Source organism: Spea bombifrons, chromosome 4 (genome assembly GCF_027358695.1).
Source record: "Spea bombifrons isolate aSpeBom1 chromosome 4, aSpeBom1.2.pri, whole genome shotgun sequence".
Classification (NCBI taxonomy): Eukaryota; Metazoa; Chordata; class Amphibia; order Anura; family Pelobatidae; genus Spea; species Spea bombifrons.
Genome location: NC_071090.1, coordinates 98,911,515 through 98,931,714, shown reverse-complemented (window position 1 = coordinate 98,931,714; position 20,200 = coordinate 98,911,515). Strand labels below are relative to the sequence as shown.

At 40.6% G+C, this 20,200-nt stretch overlaps 3 protein-coding genes across 4 annotated transcripts; all 3 read right to left on the bottom strand.

The window, feature by feature from the left end:
- Nucleotides 1-2,730: 2,730 nt before the first annotated feature.
- Nucleotides 2,731-9,389, bottom strand: CKAP2L (cytoskeleton associated protein 2 like). Of its 2 annotated transcripts, none has more exons than XM_053462820.1 (6): nt 8,647-9,389; nt 5,777-5,984; nt 4,697-4,852; nt 3,544-3,607; nt 3,258-3,438; nt 2,731-3,036 (listed from the first exon to the last, which is right to left on the bottom strand). In XM_053462820.1, exons 1-6 carry the CDS (start codon nt 9,327-9,329, stop codon nt 2,772-2,774), a joined length of 1,557 nt encoding a protein of 518 aa, XP_053318795.1. In that variant the 5' UTR covers nt 9,330-9,389; the 3' UTR covers nt 2,731-2,771. The 2 variants fall into 2 exon arrangements, with proteins under 2 accessions (XP_053318795.1, XP_053318796.1); XM_053462821.1 differs by having other exon boundaries at nt 3,258-3,435.
- LOC128491485 (cytoskeleton-associated protein 2-like) lies at nt 9,377-12,061 on the bottom strand. The gene is made up of 5 exons (XM_053463805.1): nt 11,982-12,061; nt 10,959-11,025; nt 10,401-10,467; nt 9,435-9,833; nt 9,377-9,385 (listed from the first exon to the last, which is right to left on the bottom strand). The coding sequence occupies exons 1-5, from the start codon at nt 12,010-12,012 to the stop codon at nt 9,377-9,379; spliced, it is 573 nt and encodes a 190-aa protein (XP_053319780.1). The 5' UTR covers nt 12,013-12,061.
- A 2,827-nt stretch (nt 12,062-14,888) lies between these two features.
- On the bottom strand, nt 14,889-17,756 carry IL1RN (interleukin 1 receptor antagonist). The gene is made up of 7 exons (XM_053463013.1): nt 17,679-17,756; nt 17,529-17,583; nt 17,375-17,420; nt 16,921-17,134; nt 16,122-16,301; nt 15,715-15,851; nt 14,889-15,606 (listed from the first exon to the last, which is right to left on the bottom strand). The coding sequence occupies exons 2-7, from the start codon at nt 17,573-17,575 to the stop codon at nt 15,397-15,399; spliced, it is 834 nt and encodes a 277-aa protein (XP_053318988.1). The 5' UTR covers nt 17,576-17,583; nt 17,679-17,756; the 3' UTR covers nt 14,889-15,396.
- Nucleotides 17,757-20,200: the final 2,444 nt, after the last annotated feature.

Below are 20,200 nucleotides of genomic sequence, written 5' to 3'. Positions count from 1 at the left end.
GCTCTACTGGATGAATGTGCAAAAAGTACCACAGAAACTCTCCAAAATCTTGTGGAAAGCCTTCCCAGAAGAGTCCAAGCTGTTATAGCTGCAAAGGGGGGGACCAGCTTTTTATTAATGTCTGTGTGTTTAGAATGCAATGTCATAAATGTCCCTGTTGGCGTAATAGGCAGGTGTCCCAATACTTTTGTCCATATAGAGTATATATAGCTGGTCCACCAAGGACAGTAACCACTGAGCCAGGTACCCTGCAATAAAGATGGGCCTAGAGCTTTAAAAGCACCATTGCGGAAATGAGCGAAGTCTTGTTTCATGAAATAGGTGCCTATGAAGCTCATTCCCGGTTACTACACATAACGTATTATCCCCTAGATCTACCTCCTTAGCTCTTCTTGTTAGGTTAGGAGACTAAAGTTGGGCATTTTTTTTTTTTATTTTTTTTTTTAGGTGGTTAGAGTATAGTAATTATGTCGTTTTATATTTCTTTTACCAATACTTTTAAACTTTTTTGTTGGTTATATCACAGAGGGTAGCATTGTATTTAAAGGAAAATACCACATGTAACATATAACAGTGCTTTTGAAAAGTCATAGACAGCCAGTGTCAAGCCCTGTTAAAAGCCAAAATGGGAACTGCAGATGTCCCCAACGACTATGGCTCTCACACATTTAATGGTTAATAAGCAAAGTCACCAATCCTGAATGTATTCACTAAACTAGCATTTTATATTAGGATCAGCAACTGAATGTATGACCTACAAAAAGCTTTTAGTGAATACAGCTTTATGGTTCAGTCTGCACCATTTCCCCTCCCGTCCCAGCTACTCTTTTGTACTCTTTAGTCCGACAAATATAATTTACTTGAAAAGACTTTTTTTTTGTATACATCATTTTCTTTGATTTCTTAATACCCGACCTCTGAGTCAGGGAATCTTCAATTTATATATCTGAGCTTTCTTTTATATGTGTGAGTGTGTTAGGTTTACATTGTTTTATATTGTTACTGAAATAAAGTGTATTTGGCATTTAAAACTGTTGTTTCCATCGTATTGTTATTTAGAAGAAACAAGGTTATGGTAATAAAGAGACATCTGCACAAAAGAATTGGAACTCTGCAAACTTATGAAAAAGTGTAACATAGGCTGTAGATGTTGACTGTATCAATAAGAAATGTTCTACCTGTGTCCTGAAGGAAACGAGACGTCCACAGGACTAACGGTGATGTCATTTAGGTCACAACGCAAAGTCCTTCTGTCCGAATGTAAAACACATACTAATATATATATATATATATATATATATATATATATATATATACACACACACACACATATATATATATATATATATATACACACATTTAGTTCAAAGTGCTAGGCTGTTGGTGATGGTTTTGGTAGACATGTTTAAATATATCAAGCCCTACATGGATAGTTCTCAGTGAGGTTGGGCAGTAGCGGAAACTTGAAATTAACAAAATTGACTGGTTTATGTAACTGAAAGTGTTTTCGTGAAAAAGCTTCTACATTTAACTCAACACAGTGTTTTTTCCCTCGACACAAAGATTTAGCCTCCCTCCTCCCCATTTTTTTCTGCATACACATTGATTGTCAATAGAACTTTGGATAGATGTGAATCAACACCAATGTTGACCATGCAGAAAGACTTTACAACATTAAAAGTACCCCGGGAACTGCCATTACTACTGCATTTTTATTAAATTTACCAAAAACCTCTCCCAAAGTAGGCACTGTACAAAATCAGTTGGGGACAAAGTGTCTAAACGTCAAGACTTCAATAAATCTGATTTATTAAGAAGCAGATAATAAAAATACTTAAATAATAGACTTAGCTGTTAACATGTACAAATAGATTGTGAAATAAAAAGATATACATTTATACACATAAAAATATAAAAAGCACTACATCAAAGATCATAAAATGTATTATTCGACAAATATTTAAAAGCATTTAGACAGCAGCTCAACAAAGTTTACAAAATGGCTGCTTTAAAGCAAAAAATATACTTTCCCTGCTAAAGCAGAAAACGTGTCTTGAAAACAAACATATCCCCACAAGCAAAAAGCTTGGCCTTTACCAATCTTTAGTGGTCACTGTATATCTAGAGCTGTTCCTTCAAGCCACGGATTAGAAAGCAGGGAAGCTGTGATGTTTTTCATTCATGTGTATCACCCAGAAACAAAGCACATGCCCTAACTTATTTTGTTTAGCGGTTTAGTCCCATATTTTTATACTTTATGATACAAGCAGCTGACAGCAGGTTTTGCTTTGCTTACATGTCGCATATACTTTTAATGCCGGGTGACAGTGGGGGTCACCGCATTGCTAAAGCTGAACGTCCAGTGCACATGCGGGATAAAAAAAATTCATATTCCTATACAATACTGGACTGTAAATATTTACAATAGACGGCCTAATAATTGTGCTTAAAAGTCTTAATGTGCAAAATACATGCAATTATAACAAAAACTAGGGAGCGATAAGCATTACCGATACACACACGGCATAGCGTAGCAAAGTCATCCGCTAGGTGATTCTTGCAGTTTAACAAGGACTCTGCATTTCTCAGGAAGGCTCCATGCTAAAACCTGACGGATAACGCATGATGTAGAGAAGTCACTCAGCAAACTAACAATGCCGATAATTCTGAACATGCTCCCACCGGATTCCTGCTGCAGTCGGCTGCATTCACTGCACACAGGTAGTTTCACTAGAGAATACACAGGGCACTTCACGTTACCAGCCAAGAGATCACACAGGTTCCTCCTTAAGCTCAGAGCGGTCCTGATTTATCATATCCAGAAGATCCTCGTCAGCCTCATCAGGCAGAGCCTCGTTCCTTGTGTACAGGACAGCATCCGTATCTGCCATGTCCAGAAGTTCCCCGAGGGAGGCCACCACCGTGTCGTGCTCCTTCAGAACCTCTGGGTAGCGAGGCATTGCCTCACTGATCCTCACAGATCTCCGCACAGGCGTCAGGCGTTTCCATTCCTGGCAGCCGGTTTCCTTCTTTATGCTGCGCAAGATGAGCAGGAAAGTCTTACGAACACATATAGCAACATAGAGTCTTTGTAGCAGAAAATACATTACCCCATACACATTCTTTGGTCTCAAAAGATGTGATGGATGCATCTACTTTAAGCCAAAATGGAGTTGATGTAAATGACTTTCCAGGACTTAAAGAAGCTACCAGACCTGTAAGGAGGTCGGTTCAATCTATTCTAATGCAATAGTTACCTGGAAACACGAGAAACCTGGAACTTGATTGCAGAGCCTTGCTCACTGGTGGTTAGGCGGCCGCACGGTGTTCCTTCATCTCTTCTTTTCTTCACGCTTGTACTGATCGGACATCTAGAATGTTCTAGAGCTTCATTCACTGGAACACGTTCCTTACTGGGCAGAGGCCCAAATGTGACTGCTATAGCAATGAAAATCCCAGTTACAAACAGCAACTGTGACGAAAGCCATCCAACAGAGACTAATGTCAAGCAATAGATACGATCATTGAGAACACTAAAATTACCTTTAGATTTTTTGCTTGTAGACTTCATAATATCAAATATGGCATCTCGCAGTTCATTCATTGGCTGTAAAGTGAATTTCATGGAGAGTAATCGATATAAACTGTTGAAGCACCAGTTACATTACAACAAATGGCAGCCAACTTCTCAATCTGTTTTATCCCCACTGCCCTCTGTCTTCGTTGTCTGTCCGTATCCGCCATTCACTCTGCCCTCTCTCCGCCATGTCAACCTGTTTTTCTTCCCCTGCCCTGTTATTTGCAACATGCTCATTGGACCATTCCCCCCATAGTACAAAAAGTTAAAGGGTATTTGGAGAATGGGTCGTGTGAATTTGAATCTATGATTTGGCTCTCAGTAAGCAGAGAACACATTTGTAGAAGATCCATGTGACAGAATGACCTGTCATACAAGGCCCCAAGGTAGTCAGAGATGGCTCCAGCCTGGCTGCCAAACAAAGATAGCACAAGCAGGAACTCCATTGTGTAAACGAATCCCATTAACAGGATGGCTGCCAGGGGGATATTCAGTAGCTAAAGGGGATTAAAGGTTGGGTTGTCTACAGGTACCTGTTTAACAATGTTAATTTAGGTTAATGAAATTCTGTCTATGTTTTACATCAATAAAGTGTTCATTCCTGCTGTCCTCAATTCAAGGTAGTTGTGTCTACTTATTGGGTACACATAGCCGGGTTCCAAGGTGCGCATGCTGACTGGTGCTGGAAGTGATTCTGGGGACAACAGGAGGATACATGTGGGTGATCTCTGGGAGTTACTACAGCTCTCTTGGTCAACCCATTACATTCCATTTCATTTCTAGTATTATGACCAATTTCAGCAGATTTCAGGTTAGAGTTATAAATACCACAACCAGTGTGGCTAAGGCTTCAAAGCACACTAGCAACCCATTCATTCTTCCTTCCCTTAAAGTACTCCAAACATGTTGCACTGCTTTCCGTAGATGATCATTTGATACATTTGTGCAGACAAAAAATGCCAGCATTACCGCAGAATGCTTGTGGCTGGGATCCTCAATACATTATGAACAATGAATCCTGAGTAATTGGCTATAATTGAACAAATAACATCCAAAATAAAACGAGGGGGGGAAAACGTACACGTTATCTTGGCATCACTAACCTTTCTAAAAACTCACCTGAGCTCCGGATTTAACCCCCTGCTCGTATAAGTCAATGACATCAAAGATGCCCTCTCTCTCGTTGAGCCTGGCTTTACACACCCAAAACTTGGCAAACTTCTTAGCGTGGGGGATCTTGCCTAAGGCAGAATGGATATCCTGTGAGGGTGCACCCTATACGACAAATTAAAAGAAATAAAGGTCATTAGATCAGGGGTTACAATCCACCTGGGGGAGTCAGTAAAAATTACATGTATTAATTTAATTAAGCAGACACAAGGTGTTAGTACAGAAAACTTTAGAAGACTTAACATTATATATGATTAGAGGATGAATTAGCTTTACGGATATATTTTTGATATTTTTCACATGTTTAATTATACCTGTAAAACTGTGAATACATTTTAAGAAGTGCACAAAGTGTCACTTTGTAGGGGTAACTTTCCACTCAACAGTGCTATTCACCTGCGGAGCAAATATATGGGCGGAAAGTGCCCTAAAAGATTAAATTCAGTCCTCTGCACCACGTCACATAACAACGTGCACACAATCACACGTACAGCACAGGAGAAGGCAGTACGGGAGCAAGGATGTGTGCACGGCACCAAGGTGGCCATATTGGACAAGAATGCCCATTGATCACGTAGGCAGAACTTTATATACACATTTTCTGACAACTTTGCTAGCACAATGTATATATTTATAATTCTCCATCAGTAAAACCATTTTAATGTTGCTAATAAACAATTCTTACTACAGATAATTATCAGCGGTTGGCAAAAATCACACATAAATCTCATATCACCATTATGTTGCAGTCATGTCCATTCCCCCCCCCCCAAAAGGTCTGCAAAGTATTCCGTTCTGTCAGAAGCAAATGCGCCAGGAACACACACAGTGCCTCAAAGGTTGGCTTGGCGCCTACTCAAGCAGCCTCAGCTGGTGGTAAGGGTGCCAATTTGCGCTAAGGGATGAGCTTAGGTTCTTTATAAAGGGTTTCAGAAACACCATGCAGAGATGAATAAAAGCAGAGACGCAATTTAACACACACTAGTTTTAAATGCCAATATTGTTCCTTTAGCAAACAGTCACTGTTACCTTGTTGATGAGCTCCAGGCACTCACTAAGGGTGGCGTTTATTCTTTGGGACAGCAGCAGCAGCTCCTCTTCTTCCTCTATTTCAGCCCACAGAAAGCTGCTCTGAATTCCAGGCGTCTTGCTTTTGTCAGGCTTCTTGGGAGGCATGGTCATGGGGGGGCGCTTGTAGGTCTTCCCTTTAGTGAGAAGCCACTCTTCTAACCGTCGCCTATAAAAACCAAAAAAAGTGAAGTTTATTATATATTCCCCCAGCACCTTTGAAATCGCAAGTGGTCCTCTAACCAAAGCCCCTCAAACACATCAACTACGCCCACCATGGCTCACCCATCGGGACGCGTGCTATATTAGGTTATACACATTTTTCTTATTTTATTCTACAAACTCCATTACACTGACTTGGTGTACTGAAGCAGAAAACATAGGTTTAGGGGAAAAAGTCAGATCCATGTAAAAAAACAAACAAACAAAAAAAAAAACCTACAACTGATATTTTTGTTATGTTCTTGTTTGCCTAACCCCTGGTTCACGGTTGTTTTAACCATTTCACGAACCATCTAAAGTACAGTACTTCAATGTAAAATTATAACTTAAAAGGCACGTAGAAAGGGATTGAACAAAAAAGACGGGATGTAAGTTGGTTTCCGAGGAGAAGCATTAGAATAAGAGGTCATAATTGGAGGGTCAGAGGTTTAGATGTAATGTAAGAAAGTTTTACTTTGCTAAGAGGGTGGTAGATAAATGGAACAGCCTCCCATAAGAAGTGGCAGAAGCTAATGTAAACATGTATAGGGTGGGCATAAAGCTATCCATCCTGAATCTAAGACAAGACCAAGGACTGATTAAGATCAGAGTCTTCACATCAGTAGATGGGCTGAATGGTTCTTACCCGCCGTAATAGTGTATGTTAACCCCTAAAGGACAATGGGTTGTCCTTAAACCCATTAAAAACAATACATTGTGAGCCCATACGTGTACAGGCTTTGTCATGAAGGGGTTAATACACACTAGCAGCAGAATAACTTAGACCCCAAACAAACGTGAGATAGTATACAAAACAGACAGCAGAGACACGGAAGAAACATACTACACGGGGTTTATGGAATACTTATTTTTACCAATGGCCCCCCGATACGATTAGTATAAGATTAACTTCGTAATCATATTAAAATAATCCAAGCAATGGAATCAGAATTAACAGCATGCATAAAAGGCACTACAAAATACCAACAGAGATTAAATGGGATTAATTCACCGGGTTTGGATTCTTTCCCCTAGATTGGAACGGCATATTAATCATGTTTTCCTTTCTTTCATGATCTGTCACTTTCTCTTGCTTTAAGATGTCTGTGATAATAGCATGATTTCAGCACGCTCGTCACGGACGGATAATGGGAAGTGAAATTTCTATGAGGCACCTTTGCCATTTCTTTGTTGGACTTGCGTGTGATGTCAGAATAGAAGGAATAAATCTCAATATCCTGAACATGTACGAAAAACACTAAAATCTAGATTTATTGAAGGTTTTTTGTGCTAAAAGATTATTTTGTTGACTCTTGGAAACAATGCCAAATGCAGTTATATGTCATCTGCCATTTGAAAGGGGGGGGCGAGGGGGGAGACCTTTGTAGAGCAAAAGTCAACTCGGAGGATAACGGGCCGCAGGCAATGCGCCGGTGATTTAGAGGGACAGACCTTGAACTGACGGTCATCCTGTCATAGCCTCTGACTCCGCAGGAAATACATAGTTTGTATCATCAATTAGGGAAATAACTCAAAAGGGCAAACTCTTGTTGTTTTGACTCATCGCATCATAATGTCTACAATGTTGCTCAAGACTACGTTTAATGAAGATGAAAATTCCAGTTTTACTGCCGATTGTGAACGTCACACTTACAACATCAAATGTATCCATACCTTAAATAAATAAAAAAAAAAAGTAACATTTGTGATAAAATAACCATTTGTCATATCTTCTACAAATAACACAGCCAGGAATTTCATGCATATTATCCTGTGATCCAGCAGTGAAGACAGTCATCACATTTAGTATCACACATGTTTGCTTTGTTTTAACTGCATTGATTTAGTGTATATATATATACAAATATATATATATATATATATACATATATACATACACACACACACACACGAACACTTGAAACGAATCCCACAAAGAAAATTGTATATAGTTGGTAGAACTATGCCAAAGATCCAGGTTTTTCCCTGGGAGGCTGTGCAAATTCGTAGTTTAGTTATAATTAAAACAGAAAATAGATTTTTTTTTTTTACCCCATTATTGCCTCATATATGTCAAATCAAATAATAAAAGTACTTTTATGTAATAGATATGGTTGTACAATACATGCTAATATGAAAAGAGGTCAAACGGCGCTGCCTAAGAAAAGCCTTTGACACAGCCAAGGTTATTTTTACAATGCCCCAATAAATTTGTAGAAAGCAGCTTGTACTTTAGAACCAAATGCATCCATCAAGCCACTGGCGCTGAGTGCTTACCAACAGAGTACTTCTGTGGCCACCAACCACCACCTGGCATGCACCCTGGCGGCCGAGGTCCTTTCTACTGCAGCACCATATGTAACATACTATGGAGGCTGTGCCAGCTCAGTTGGGGAGATGAGAAGTCTCCCTGGTAATCAGCCCATTGATAAGCATCACATCCGGATGCCTGTTCACTCAAAATGGTGAGCTGCCCCCGGCCTCCCTACACTCAGTGATCACCCCTGTCTTCACAATGCTTTTTAAGAAATAGCCTATGTAGAAATATTAGCCTAGGAGTGCACAATGCTTTAGCATATCATCCTGTGCACTCTAGCCAATGGGTCCCACCAATAAAGAGCACATCATACTTGCGATCTTCTGCAGCAGTCTTGGGTGTTGTGTATCGGTTGCTCATTTCATCGCTTCCTTGCATGTTGGACAGATGGACAGATGTGGAACTACCGGCAGCGTTCATCACCGAGGCTTTATGCAGTGAGTTGGTTCTCTTGCCGCTTGGCGTTTTCATACTTGAAGATACAGCATCAGCTTTCTGTTTGTGCCAAAGATTAGTTGTGTTCTGGAGCCGGGGAGGCACCGTGCCGTGGGAAGACTTTGCCACCTGCTCTTTGGCAGATTGTTTATTGATTGTCCTGGTTGTATGGTTGTTAAGTGATGTTTTGGCCGTGTTGCCAGTGCCGTGCTGTATGGTAGCAGGTTTGGTCAGGGCAGAGGAATTCTGTGGTCTGCCTACAGGCTTATGCAAATGCGAGCATGTTTTTGTTACAGGGCAGCTTGCTGCTGCTGTCTGTATGCTATGGGAAACCTTAGCATGTAAAGATGTTGTCCTGGCAGAATTAACATGGATGGTTTTTCCCGCAGCACGGTTTTGCATGGATGCTGTGCAAGTCTTCGTACTTTCAGCCCTGTGAACGGGGTGGCTCTCTAGCTTTGATGTCACAGGATGGAGGGATTTTGAGATTTCATTATGCCAGGACGCCTTTTTCTTAAGGCTAAAATCTCTGCTGGGGTTTCTTGAAGTTGAGGCCACCATACATGAAGATTTCTGTGCTTGCGGCTTTCCATGATTATCCAATGACTTTATTGTAACTGGTTTTTGGACTTGTTGCACAATCTGCTTTGCCCGGCAAGAAACTACGAGCTCAGCTGTACGGTTCTCATTTATGAAATTCTCTCCATCAATATTAAGGGAACATTGCTTGCCTTTGGGCTCAATCAGCAAGATCCTCTCACCGGATTCTTCCCCAGCCTCGGCCTCCTTCCCAGAGTTACAAAGGATTGCACAAGACGCAGTGTCAGCGGTTACTTGTGTTTCACCTTTCTTCTGTTTAAGACTCTTGCAGGGTATCACGTTTTTTGATGGGACAGCGGCACTCGGCATCGTCCTACTTCTAGGTTTTGAAGTAGCCGAAACGTTGTCCCTTGCTGACATTTTTGAATGTACCATTTTCGTTTGCCGCTGAAGCGGAAGGTTACTTGATGCCTTTGGAATATGTTTTGTTTTTTTAGGGACAACATCCTCTTTCTGTTTGTTAATCTAAAAAGAAAAAAAAATTTAGTTTTTCAATTAACATTTCATGTTTTTAAAGGGCAATGGTCAAAACTATTTGGCATCTTTACAGTTATTTAGTATGACATGTATAGTATAAAATGGACATTTTGCGTTAAGATATGTTTAACTGTTCTTAGGTACTTCTTTTCAAAGTAGTAAGGAATATGTAAGGAGGGGGAGGTAGGGATTTTCTGCCACTGCGTTTATTTACACATGTTTGTTAAGAGTGACAAAACTAATTTCCTCCCTTATAAATACTGCCTGAAGCAATCATTTCCCACCACTGGAAGGGTAAAGTATCATACAAACTCCAAAAACACAAAGCACTTGGAGGAAACTATTTAACTAAGTAAAAAGTTGGCCTTCCAAATTACATAGGTTTACTGTTTATTGGAAATTAGAAATCCAAGATGTGGGAAAGTAGCTATATGCATTTTTTACAGTTACACATAAAAATCTCGCTGCACTGGGTGACCTTTATTGTAACAAATATTAGCAGCTTCCACCGCTAACATCGCCGGTGATAAAATAACTGCTTGTCTAATAGCTTACCTGCGGTGCTTTAGAACGATGGGTCAATGGTTTCTTTTGTAGATTGGTGGAGTCTTTTAGGTAGGGTCTGTAAAGGTTTAAGAAACGAACATAGAAAGGAAACATATGAATAAAGCAAGTTAGTTTACATTATTCACATTACAACATAATAGTAAAAATTCTTTCTTACCAAATAAAGCAAACTGTTATAACACAAAAAGGAGAGCTGTGGTTTCTTTATGCAAAGGTCACTATGCTTTATAACAGGTCAACCCTGGGAGATTTATTTTCCAATACGAGTTATGTTGGATCTGCACAATACTTCAGCTAGTGTGAACTTCAAGAAGTCTCACCGATTAAACTGGAATAACCAAGCTTTGGTGGCAGAAGATGATGACCGTGAACGCCGAATCGGAAAGCGACACAGGTGAAGAGTAAATAGAAACCACCTCATACACTAATATGTTTTTGCATTTCTGTGGCGATACATCCCTGCACTTGTACCCTCATAATGCACACGCACTTCATGGTTTAGTGAATAAGTTCCACAGTGAATTGGCATCCCCAGGACAAACTCACTTGTTATTCTGGGGCTTCAGCTTTCCCTTGGCAGCTAGATACTCAAGTAGCTTCTGTCGGCGCTCTTCTGTATGAGACAAAAGACACAAGAATTTGAGTTTTTATTAATTAAAGGGTCGCTCCCTTCAAGTTTCAGTTGTGCCCCTTTCGCAAAGGGATCAGGGGATTCTGAAGAACCCCCACGTTCCGCACAGGAGACGTGCCCGGCCAAACACATATCCTTGCATGCGATATACCCACCTCAGGTCAGCCCCAGTAAGTCCCCTGTGCTGATAGCACTCACACTGACTTTAGTGGGAGCGCTTTATGTTACCGATTGTCTGCTTTTAAGAGCCAATCACAGACAAGAATGGTTTGACAACAGATTAGGCGGGAAGCTGCAGCTGCTACAGCAAGTCAGTACTTTGATTTTCCAATGAAAAGAGTTCCTTTAATATGCAATCTTCTTTAGTGGGGTTCTCAGGGACAGTAACCTAGCCCTATCATACCAGAAAAGGCCTTAAAAAGTGAGCACATAGCACCCAAGAGTATTTTCTACCAACATCATACATAGAACGGCTGTGCAGTAATTAGATGCACTAACATGCTCTATACAGGCACTCAGAAGGTATGCTAATAAGTGAATGGCTTCCATAATGTTATACTTTCATGGATATACCAGGTGTACACAATGAAGCAGGATATAATAAGGAAACATACAGCTATTTACTAAAGAACGCACCAAAAGGCAGAGGTTATGGTTTTAGTCTTATATTTCCTTAGTTACGTTTATCCATCTGCTGACACGAGGGTGGGTGCCTACTGCCTGTATGCCCCTTAACTGTAACAGCTCACCGTTATAGCACCGACACAATCCCGCTAACCGAGGCCACCCAGGCTGTGTGTCAGAATACAGAGGTTAGGTATAAATGCGGGGGCTGCATGCACTAGAGTGGCGTGGCTCGTTTATTCACTATGGACGGTAAGTATTTTGCTATAACGTCAGAGCTTCGCTATCGGGCGAGCAGTACGATCATAACCCACCTTCTGCGCTCACAGGTTTCCGAACTTCCATGGTAAGCAATGCCCGGACTTGTCCCGCTTCCAATAAAAACTGCTGTGTTTCGAACCGACCAATCCGATTTGCGGATTTTTTTGTAAAAACTTTATTAACAAAACAACGACCTGTCATTGTTTTTTTTTTTTTTTAATATGGAAAACTTTATTAACAAAACAAATGTCATGACAACGCCGTTCGTTTTGTAAACTTTATTAAGAAAACAAACGAAATTGTTTGTGTTTATGCACGTTAGATTTCAGTACCCACATTGTAATGGAGACGATTGGCCATTGGTGCCGTAACGACTAAATATTTGGACTTTGGTGCAGTCCGGATGGTTGACTTTATAAGGACTGGCCGGCTTCGTGTTTTAGGATGTGGGGTCGAGTTTTAGTTTGGCGGGTATTACGAAATATGTTGATGGGACTCCGCACTGATGGCGCTGTCAGCCGTTAACATAAACGTTCTGCTTTATATGTCTTGTGTACGCTTTGCGTTTGCCTTCAAATCTTCAAATAGCCAAAGATTTGCTTCTATGTGAAAACCGATAGTAAGACAGCGCGAAAAGGCGCCACCTACGTTTGGGATCAGGAAACGCGGCCTAAGCGCTTTACACTGAGGAAAGGATGGTCCTGCAGAGATTGATGCAGCCAGTCTGTGCCAGGAAAAGCTACCCCACGAGTGTATGTATGTACATGTATAATATATATATATATGTATATATATATATATATATATATAATGTGTGTATGTGGAGGGGCGGACTGGTCCTTTTGTGAACAATTTTAGGGAGGCAGGAACGCAGTGGGGTCACAAAACGTGATGTTATGTTACCCCGCGGTAACACACACACACACACACACACATACATGTACACTGTCCTTACACACACACACACACACACACACACACACACACACACACACACACACACATACATGTACACTGTCCTTACACACACACACACACACGTAGACTGTCCTTACACACACACACACACACACACATGTACACTGCCCTTACACACACACACACACACGCACAGATACATGTACACTGCCCCTACACACACACAGAGATACATGTACACTGCCCGCACACACATGTACACTGCCCTTACACACACACACACACACACGCACGCACGCACACTGCCTTACACACACACACGCACACTGCCTTACACACCAGCTAACAAATACTTATACTGCTCTTACACACATTGGCCCACACACACACAAGCTTACATACATACACTGCCCTTACACCCCTTTCTCCCCATCTCTTACCTCTTCCACCATCCTTCATCTTTCTGCCTCCATCTTGTATCCTGCAGTGGGAGCGCGAGGTCTGTCACTTCAGGCTGGCTATCGCTGCGCTCGGCATTATAATCTGAAGTGACAGACCTCGCGCTCCCTAATACTGAGCTGACTAGAGGGAGATTGTGATCTCCCAACTAGTCTGCATGCTGCAGCCGCTGCACCTGAGGTGAGTGCAGATCTCACCCTTCCCCTGACCCAAAGTCAGGACTGTCCCGCATAAATCTGGACAGCTGGGGGGCATGTATAAGTGTGTGTTTATATGAATGTGTTCGTGTAAGCTTTTGCTTGTGTAGCATGGATGTGCGAGTAAATTAGGAAGTATGAGTAAGTGTATGTTAGTATAAGTATGCTTAAGCATGTGTGAGTGTATAAGTTTGTGTTAATGTGTCTACATATGTGTACCTGCGTGTATGTTGAGGGCGGGCAAGGGGCTAATGGAGGAAACTTGGTTTTACTTGCCCCCCTGGGCCAGAAGGTGCCAGTTCTCCCCTGTCTGTGTGTTGTTGGGTAATTAGACTAGCCATCTATTTTCCCATAGACCCGGTTTGGGGTCTATTAATTAAGAGCAGTGTTTTTGCTAAAATATATGTGTTTAAAAACACTGTTAGATTTTTGAAATTACTTTACGGTAAAGTCACTTTTTAAAATGTTAATCTCACTTTTAACACCAAACAGAATAATAAATTATCAGTAGATTTAGCATATTGTTGTCCTGTTCCCTAGAGGTGTGTTATCTATTGCAGGAGTTTGCCGGTAACTCGATCACTTTAACTCCTGTCTTCGCTGCACATTATGAATGGCCGTCGAGCTTCTCCCATGGCCCGAGTTCACCTGCATAATGTGGAGAGATTCCTTAATGTCATCTTACTAGTTGAACTATGCCTTATACAGGGCCAGCCCAACCCTTCTTGGAGGAGAAGCTCATGAAGGTTTGCCAATCATAGTAAATAGTTGTGACGGTGCCAGGGAGCACTGGACCTTAAACAATCTTTTCTGACACCAATTTATGCTTTGCCTCTTCACAGTTCTTTGGAGCTGCCAAATAAGCTGTCTTTTACGAATGTGCACGAATCCTTAAATCACCCTTAAACCCTGATTTTCTCACAATAGGTATGTCAAGAAGTTTTAATATTCATATTTTTTGGAAGTATTCAGGTCCCAGAGAGGTTTAATTATTATTATTTTTTATTATTATTATTATTATTATTTTTAATACAGCATGACGAAAGAAACCATGGTCAGCTCATTAGAACTAACAGTGGTGCATTGTTTGCAGAATGAAATTACCAGAAAAGATCTCGGTAGGGAAATGAAGAAGACATGCGATGGATTTATCCGCATGCATAGAATGCTTACGCAGGGACAAATGTCATTTAAGTTAAAAGCCTGAGACACGTATAATTTCATAATGTTTTATTTATATAGCACCAGCAGATTCCATAGCGCTATTATAATAGGAGAGCGTGAAATGTAACATTAATATTGACAATGTTATTAACCCCCTGCACCCCGCTCTTGTAGTAATACAATGCATCACTGTTCCTATTACAAACATTAAAACATCATTAATTTCTTACACACCAACATTTTCCCCGTTTTATAAAACTATTCTTCACGTTAATATAAAATTTTTATGAAACTTTTGTACGATGCATATTATAAAATATAAGAATAAATAGCAGTAACATATAAATACATAAATTAAATACATTTTCAATGGGTGCAACTCTTCACGGAGTTGCTTGTGTCATCCCTCATAGAGAAATGTTATTACGCTGAAAAATAAAGCAGTGCTGCTAAGGATGTCTAAAGAGAACCAATCATCCATAGGTGACGTGGTTTCTTTATGTTGATATATACATTGTGCGTATTTATTAATGGCATTGGGTAGGATCCGAGGGGCCTGCCTACTATGCTGAAATAGGGTATAGCCAATCATTTTACGCATTTAGCTGCTGCAATGTATACATTAAATATGTTCTAAACAGAATAGGCATCGCTTATTTAACAGCAGCACTGCTTCCATGTTGTACTTAGTACATACACATTAGTGGTTGCGCTGCATTGTGCAGTACGTTTAGTTCTGATAGGTAACTGTGAACTCCCTGATGAATCTTTGGTCGTTTTCAGGCATCATCTGGACCAGTTCGTTTCCGCGTTGGGATGTGCTGATATACCAGCCACGGTGAGCGGCCGATTCAAAGCTATTCGAAGAGCTCGAAGAGTTGTCGGACTTCAGGAAAAGAAACCGCCGTAAGTCATTATTACTTATTCCTCCAGTGACCTCCTGAAAGCAATGGCAGAGGCAGTTTAGTGGAAAATCTTTCAACAAAATGTTTAAATATTAATAATCTAATTGATGAAGTGCGTCGTGTTGATGAAATTTGCTACCTACCTCCAAATTCAGCTGAGGAGCGCCGTTTCCGGGAGTGCAAGACAGGTATAGATTCTTCCCTGCTAGCGCCAGTGTTACAGGCCGTTTGTCGTGTTCCTCCACGTTCTCGGTAGCGTAAAAAGCCATTTGTATCATTTCTGGAATATGAAAGGAAGATGTGAGCAAAACAGTTCAACATCAGAAATCCTGTCTGTTTAGCTGAAACACCTCTAGGACACAGTTTTAAGAGCATTCCAAGCTGAATGTTATTTAACATTTTGTCTTAATGGGGTCACACTGTAGAAGGCGAGTGGCAGAAGCCCCCGTTACTTCTCGCATACAGCAGCTTTACTCTGTGTTTTAATGCTGTAATATATGGGCACCTATATAGAACTATTTGCCCGTCTGTAATGCGGGGGTTAACTTACGTTCCAGCTTGATGTTTAATCCTTGCAAGTGAATCGCCACCAGCTGAGCTTTCCCTGGGAACTGCTGCAAAACAAGACACTTTTTCCCCGAATCCTTGATCTTGCATTTGCTCGTATCTAGCAGTTTGTAGTCCGATGCAGATGCAAAGGCGGTTTGCGCGTTTTCAAATGAGATTTCCTCTAAAATAAACAAAATATTCATATTTGTCAATCCATTTTCTGATATTGCATTAAATCCGAGTCCTTTTTTAATTTTTTTTATATATATTTGAGTTGGGGATTATTAGTCGACTATGAAACAAAGTCCAAGTCTTGTAATATATCATTTATTGTAGTAGGTAAAGTGCCAGTGAATTACGTGGATACAGGAAGAAGAAGTTTAACACGTTTCGCACTTGAGTCAGTTATGGTATCAAACCAGGTTTCTCTTTATCATAGGAAAGGATAGTAATAGGCAGAGGCTGGTGATATTAGGCAGCAGCGACCTGCCGTGTCGGATAGTACTCGCCTGGGGCTGTTATACCAGACAAGCATATTGTCTTTGTCTTTCTCTCCTCTTGTTGACATTTTATTGTTATAGCTGTGACTTTTACTTTGTGTCTGGAAGGTGCCCTCCTTTTCAATGATTGTGAAATGTTACACCTCTGGCCCCGAATGGGTTAAGTCATTTTTTGTGTAACCCTGCAGCTGTTATATCCACGGCTCATTTATTTCACATTCATTTATTTTCTACCATTGCAAACGTTTTGCTTTTCAAACAGCGATGTCGTCGGGGATATCTAAACGCTTCGACCCTTACCTTCAACGAAAATGTCATCCAGCAGGCTTAGTAAATCTGTGTCTTCCAGTAGTCTGGGAGAGCTTAACCTCTTTTTCAGTTTTTCAATCGCTACCACAAGGATGACTGTTTTCTTGAACGAGTACATGGAGTGCAGAGTAAGTGGAGTGATTCCAGAGTCACATTCGTCGCAGTCTCCATAGGAAGCCATCCAGTGTGAGTCCTCGATGGTTTTCTAGGGCAAGAACATCGATCACGTTAGTTTTAAATGTTGACTTTACTGAAAGAGGTAGTAGATAAGTAGAATAGGATCCTGACAGAAATGGTAGAGGTTAATACTCTAAGGAAATTTAAACATGCATGGGATGGCAGATGGGCCAAATGGTTCTAATATAGAGCTTTAATAGCCATACACACATCCATTTATCTTTTTATCTGTTTATAAGAATTGCCACTTGTTGTTTATTGTATTTACCTTGCATCCAATGGAATAATCTGCATAAAATTCCTCTTCATGTTCACTAAAATTCACAAATAAAAAAAGGTGTTAAATATATTTACAATACTCTGTATAAACAATTACAACACAAGCAACATGGCATGTAAAGAGTATTCATTATCAGCGCTACCTGTAGCTGTCCATCAGGTAAGAGTCCAGTTCGGGTACTTGTGCCATTGTTATTTCTGTTCAGATTTAAAAAAGAAAAAGCAATTTAAGCAGCTGCATAAAATAAAGACTAAGGATTCATAAAAGCAGGAGCTGGGAAGACAATAAATACCTTTCTCTGAGCTGACTTGCTTTCTCTAAGCGCAGATGCTGTTCCTTCCCTTAAGTGATTTAATCTGGCTTGTCATTCTCGCTGCTCTTATAGTTAGCGGAGCCGTAGTTTCCGGCTAATTATGCAAGAGTGGATTCCACACAGATTGCCAAAATGTGACGTCTCAGGAAATATGCCTGGGCTTTCCTTATTTTCAGCTATATAATTTTAGGGAATACCATTAAAGCTGCTGTTCCACCTGCTCTGCTGAATTTAACACTTACTAAATGCAGCTTTCAAAACTTCATACTTAGTCCTGTTCAGTACCCAAAGCATTTTTGGAAATAATTCTTTAATCGCTTCAAGCGTAGCCTCGTTCATATTTTTTTTTACTTCAATATTTTAATTATTGTGCGGGGACAAAGCTGGTAGGTAGGTTCCCCTGGCGCAGGGCTTCTTTGTGTTTTAAGTGATCGGAGAGTGGAATTATTATTTTATATAAAGTGGGCAGCACTAGGGTTTGCTGTATAGTGAAGTCAAAGAGCTGAAAGCGGAATTATCCGTGCAAATGTCTGATTTAGTGATTAAACCCAACTGCATGTGCTATCCAGGGGTCCCATTATAGGTATAGACTGTAAGAAGTGCAGAATGGGGCTAAATGCTTACTCCCTCCATCTCCTGTGTAATCGGATTGACATGGATGGCTGTTCTTGCTGATAACCGTAATTCTGACACACACAGGGGATCTGATTATGCTTTTCAGTGTTTAGCTATAAAGGTGTTTTAACATTTCAGATGCTATTTGTACCAAGAGCCCGCCATGCTGGGTTTACCTTAATAATTAAAATGCCAGCTTTATTATTTTCCCTTGTATTTCAACCCACCCTTAAAAAGACCTACTATTTCACTTCCAATACAGCATGACTGAGCCATGGGATAAGTGCGGAGTATTGCGCAATACCATCAAGGGCATAGAAAATACATGCTGTGTTCCCGTGCGGTGCGTGACTATCATTTATTGTTATACTGAGTATGTTTGTTATGTGTGTCAGCAATAGACATTTGTGAATACATCAACAAAAAAAGGATGTAAAGGGAGTCTTGCCAGTTTTTAAACATTCTGTAACAATCAGATAATGCAAAATAGTATTCCCACCAGTCTGATACTTCTGCTGGTATGTAATCTCAGATATTGTTCACATGGATGCAAAGTACAGAAAAGGGAACCAAATACAATGCAAACCAAAACGTAGTGAAATACCCGGTGACGATGGCTGCCTCTCCGGGCCTGACTCAAGCAGCGCCTCCGGACCCCTTTTATTGCTGAGGATATGAAGTCATGTCTATTGTCTTACGAAGGCGTGAAGCATCATAACGTTTCTGCATAGTCCGCCATCGGGTTAAGGTGCCGGTTGGGGAGAACAGAATTCTCTCGTGTAACCGCCCCGCTGAGCTGCAGCGGAGGGACTATTGCTGCCCCTGATCCGCCACCCTAACCATGACAGCCAATGCCCGGATATGTGAATGCTAAATGAATGTACTTTCAGGATGAAAAGAAGGACAATCCCAATTCTCGTACAAAAGTATGATAAAAGAGTAGGGCGTATAGAAACGGGGTCGGGACGAGGAGGAAGGATTTTGTACAATGTATGTGGGAAGAAGACTCGCGTTCCATGCGTGGCAGCCATGGCCATGGGTTCCTTTTGTTCTACACTTTAAAGAAGCACCGTAGCTCTTATATGAGTGCATTTTCACTATTTACTAAAGGTGTTTTATTACATATTAGGAAGAATTTTCTAAGAGTATTCTATTTCCATTTGTAAATATATATAAAAAAATAGGTTCTTATGTTGCATGTGAAAAATGTCACTGCGTACACCTGATGCCAATGAAATGGGCGTAATATATATCTTATTGCTAGTCTACGCGAAACTGTCTGTTAAATTTTAAAGGAACGGGACGGCACTTTTCTTAAAGCTTTATCAGCCTTACTGTGCTTTATGTGAAATACTCTGCGGGGATGCTTGCTTTCCTCAACATACCTAGCAGGCTAGATAACAATGAGGATATTGATGAATTCAGCTTACAGCAAGACGGACATGCGGATTAGTGGGAGTGCTTTCCACGCATGCACATCTCCTGCGTGGGAATAGGGTGGAGCAGGCATTAAAGTGCTAATGATGGCTGTGTCCCTTTAACACATCCAAAAGCCCAAAGAAACCTTTCTAATGCTGTCACTGTACCGTATCTCACGTTTAACCGATTTCTATTGTGGAAAGCTATAACAAAGACTTCAAACGCGCTATGATTAAGTTACCGCAGTGAGGTTTCTGGTAGGTGTGACACGATATGCAATGATTAAAGAAAAATATAGTTCTTCCTGCACGAGTTCCCCTTTATGCAAGGAATAAATAACGCAATTACAGTAAAAAGAACTAAATTGGATGGCATATTTCCAAAGGAAATAAAAGGGGAAGAAGATTCTGCTCGCTAAGACATAGCATCTAGTGGAAAATTGAGTAATATTTATTTTTTCCCAGGCA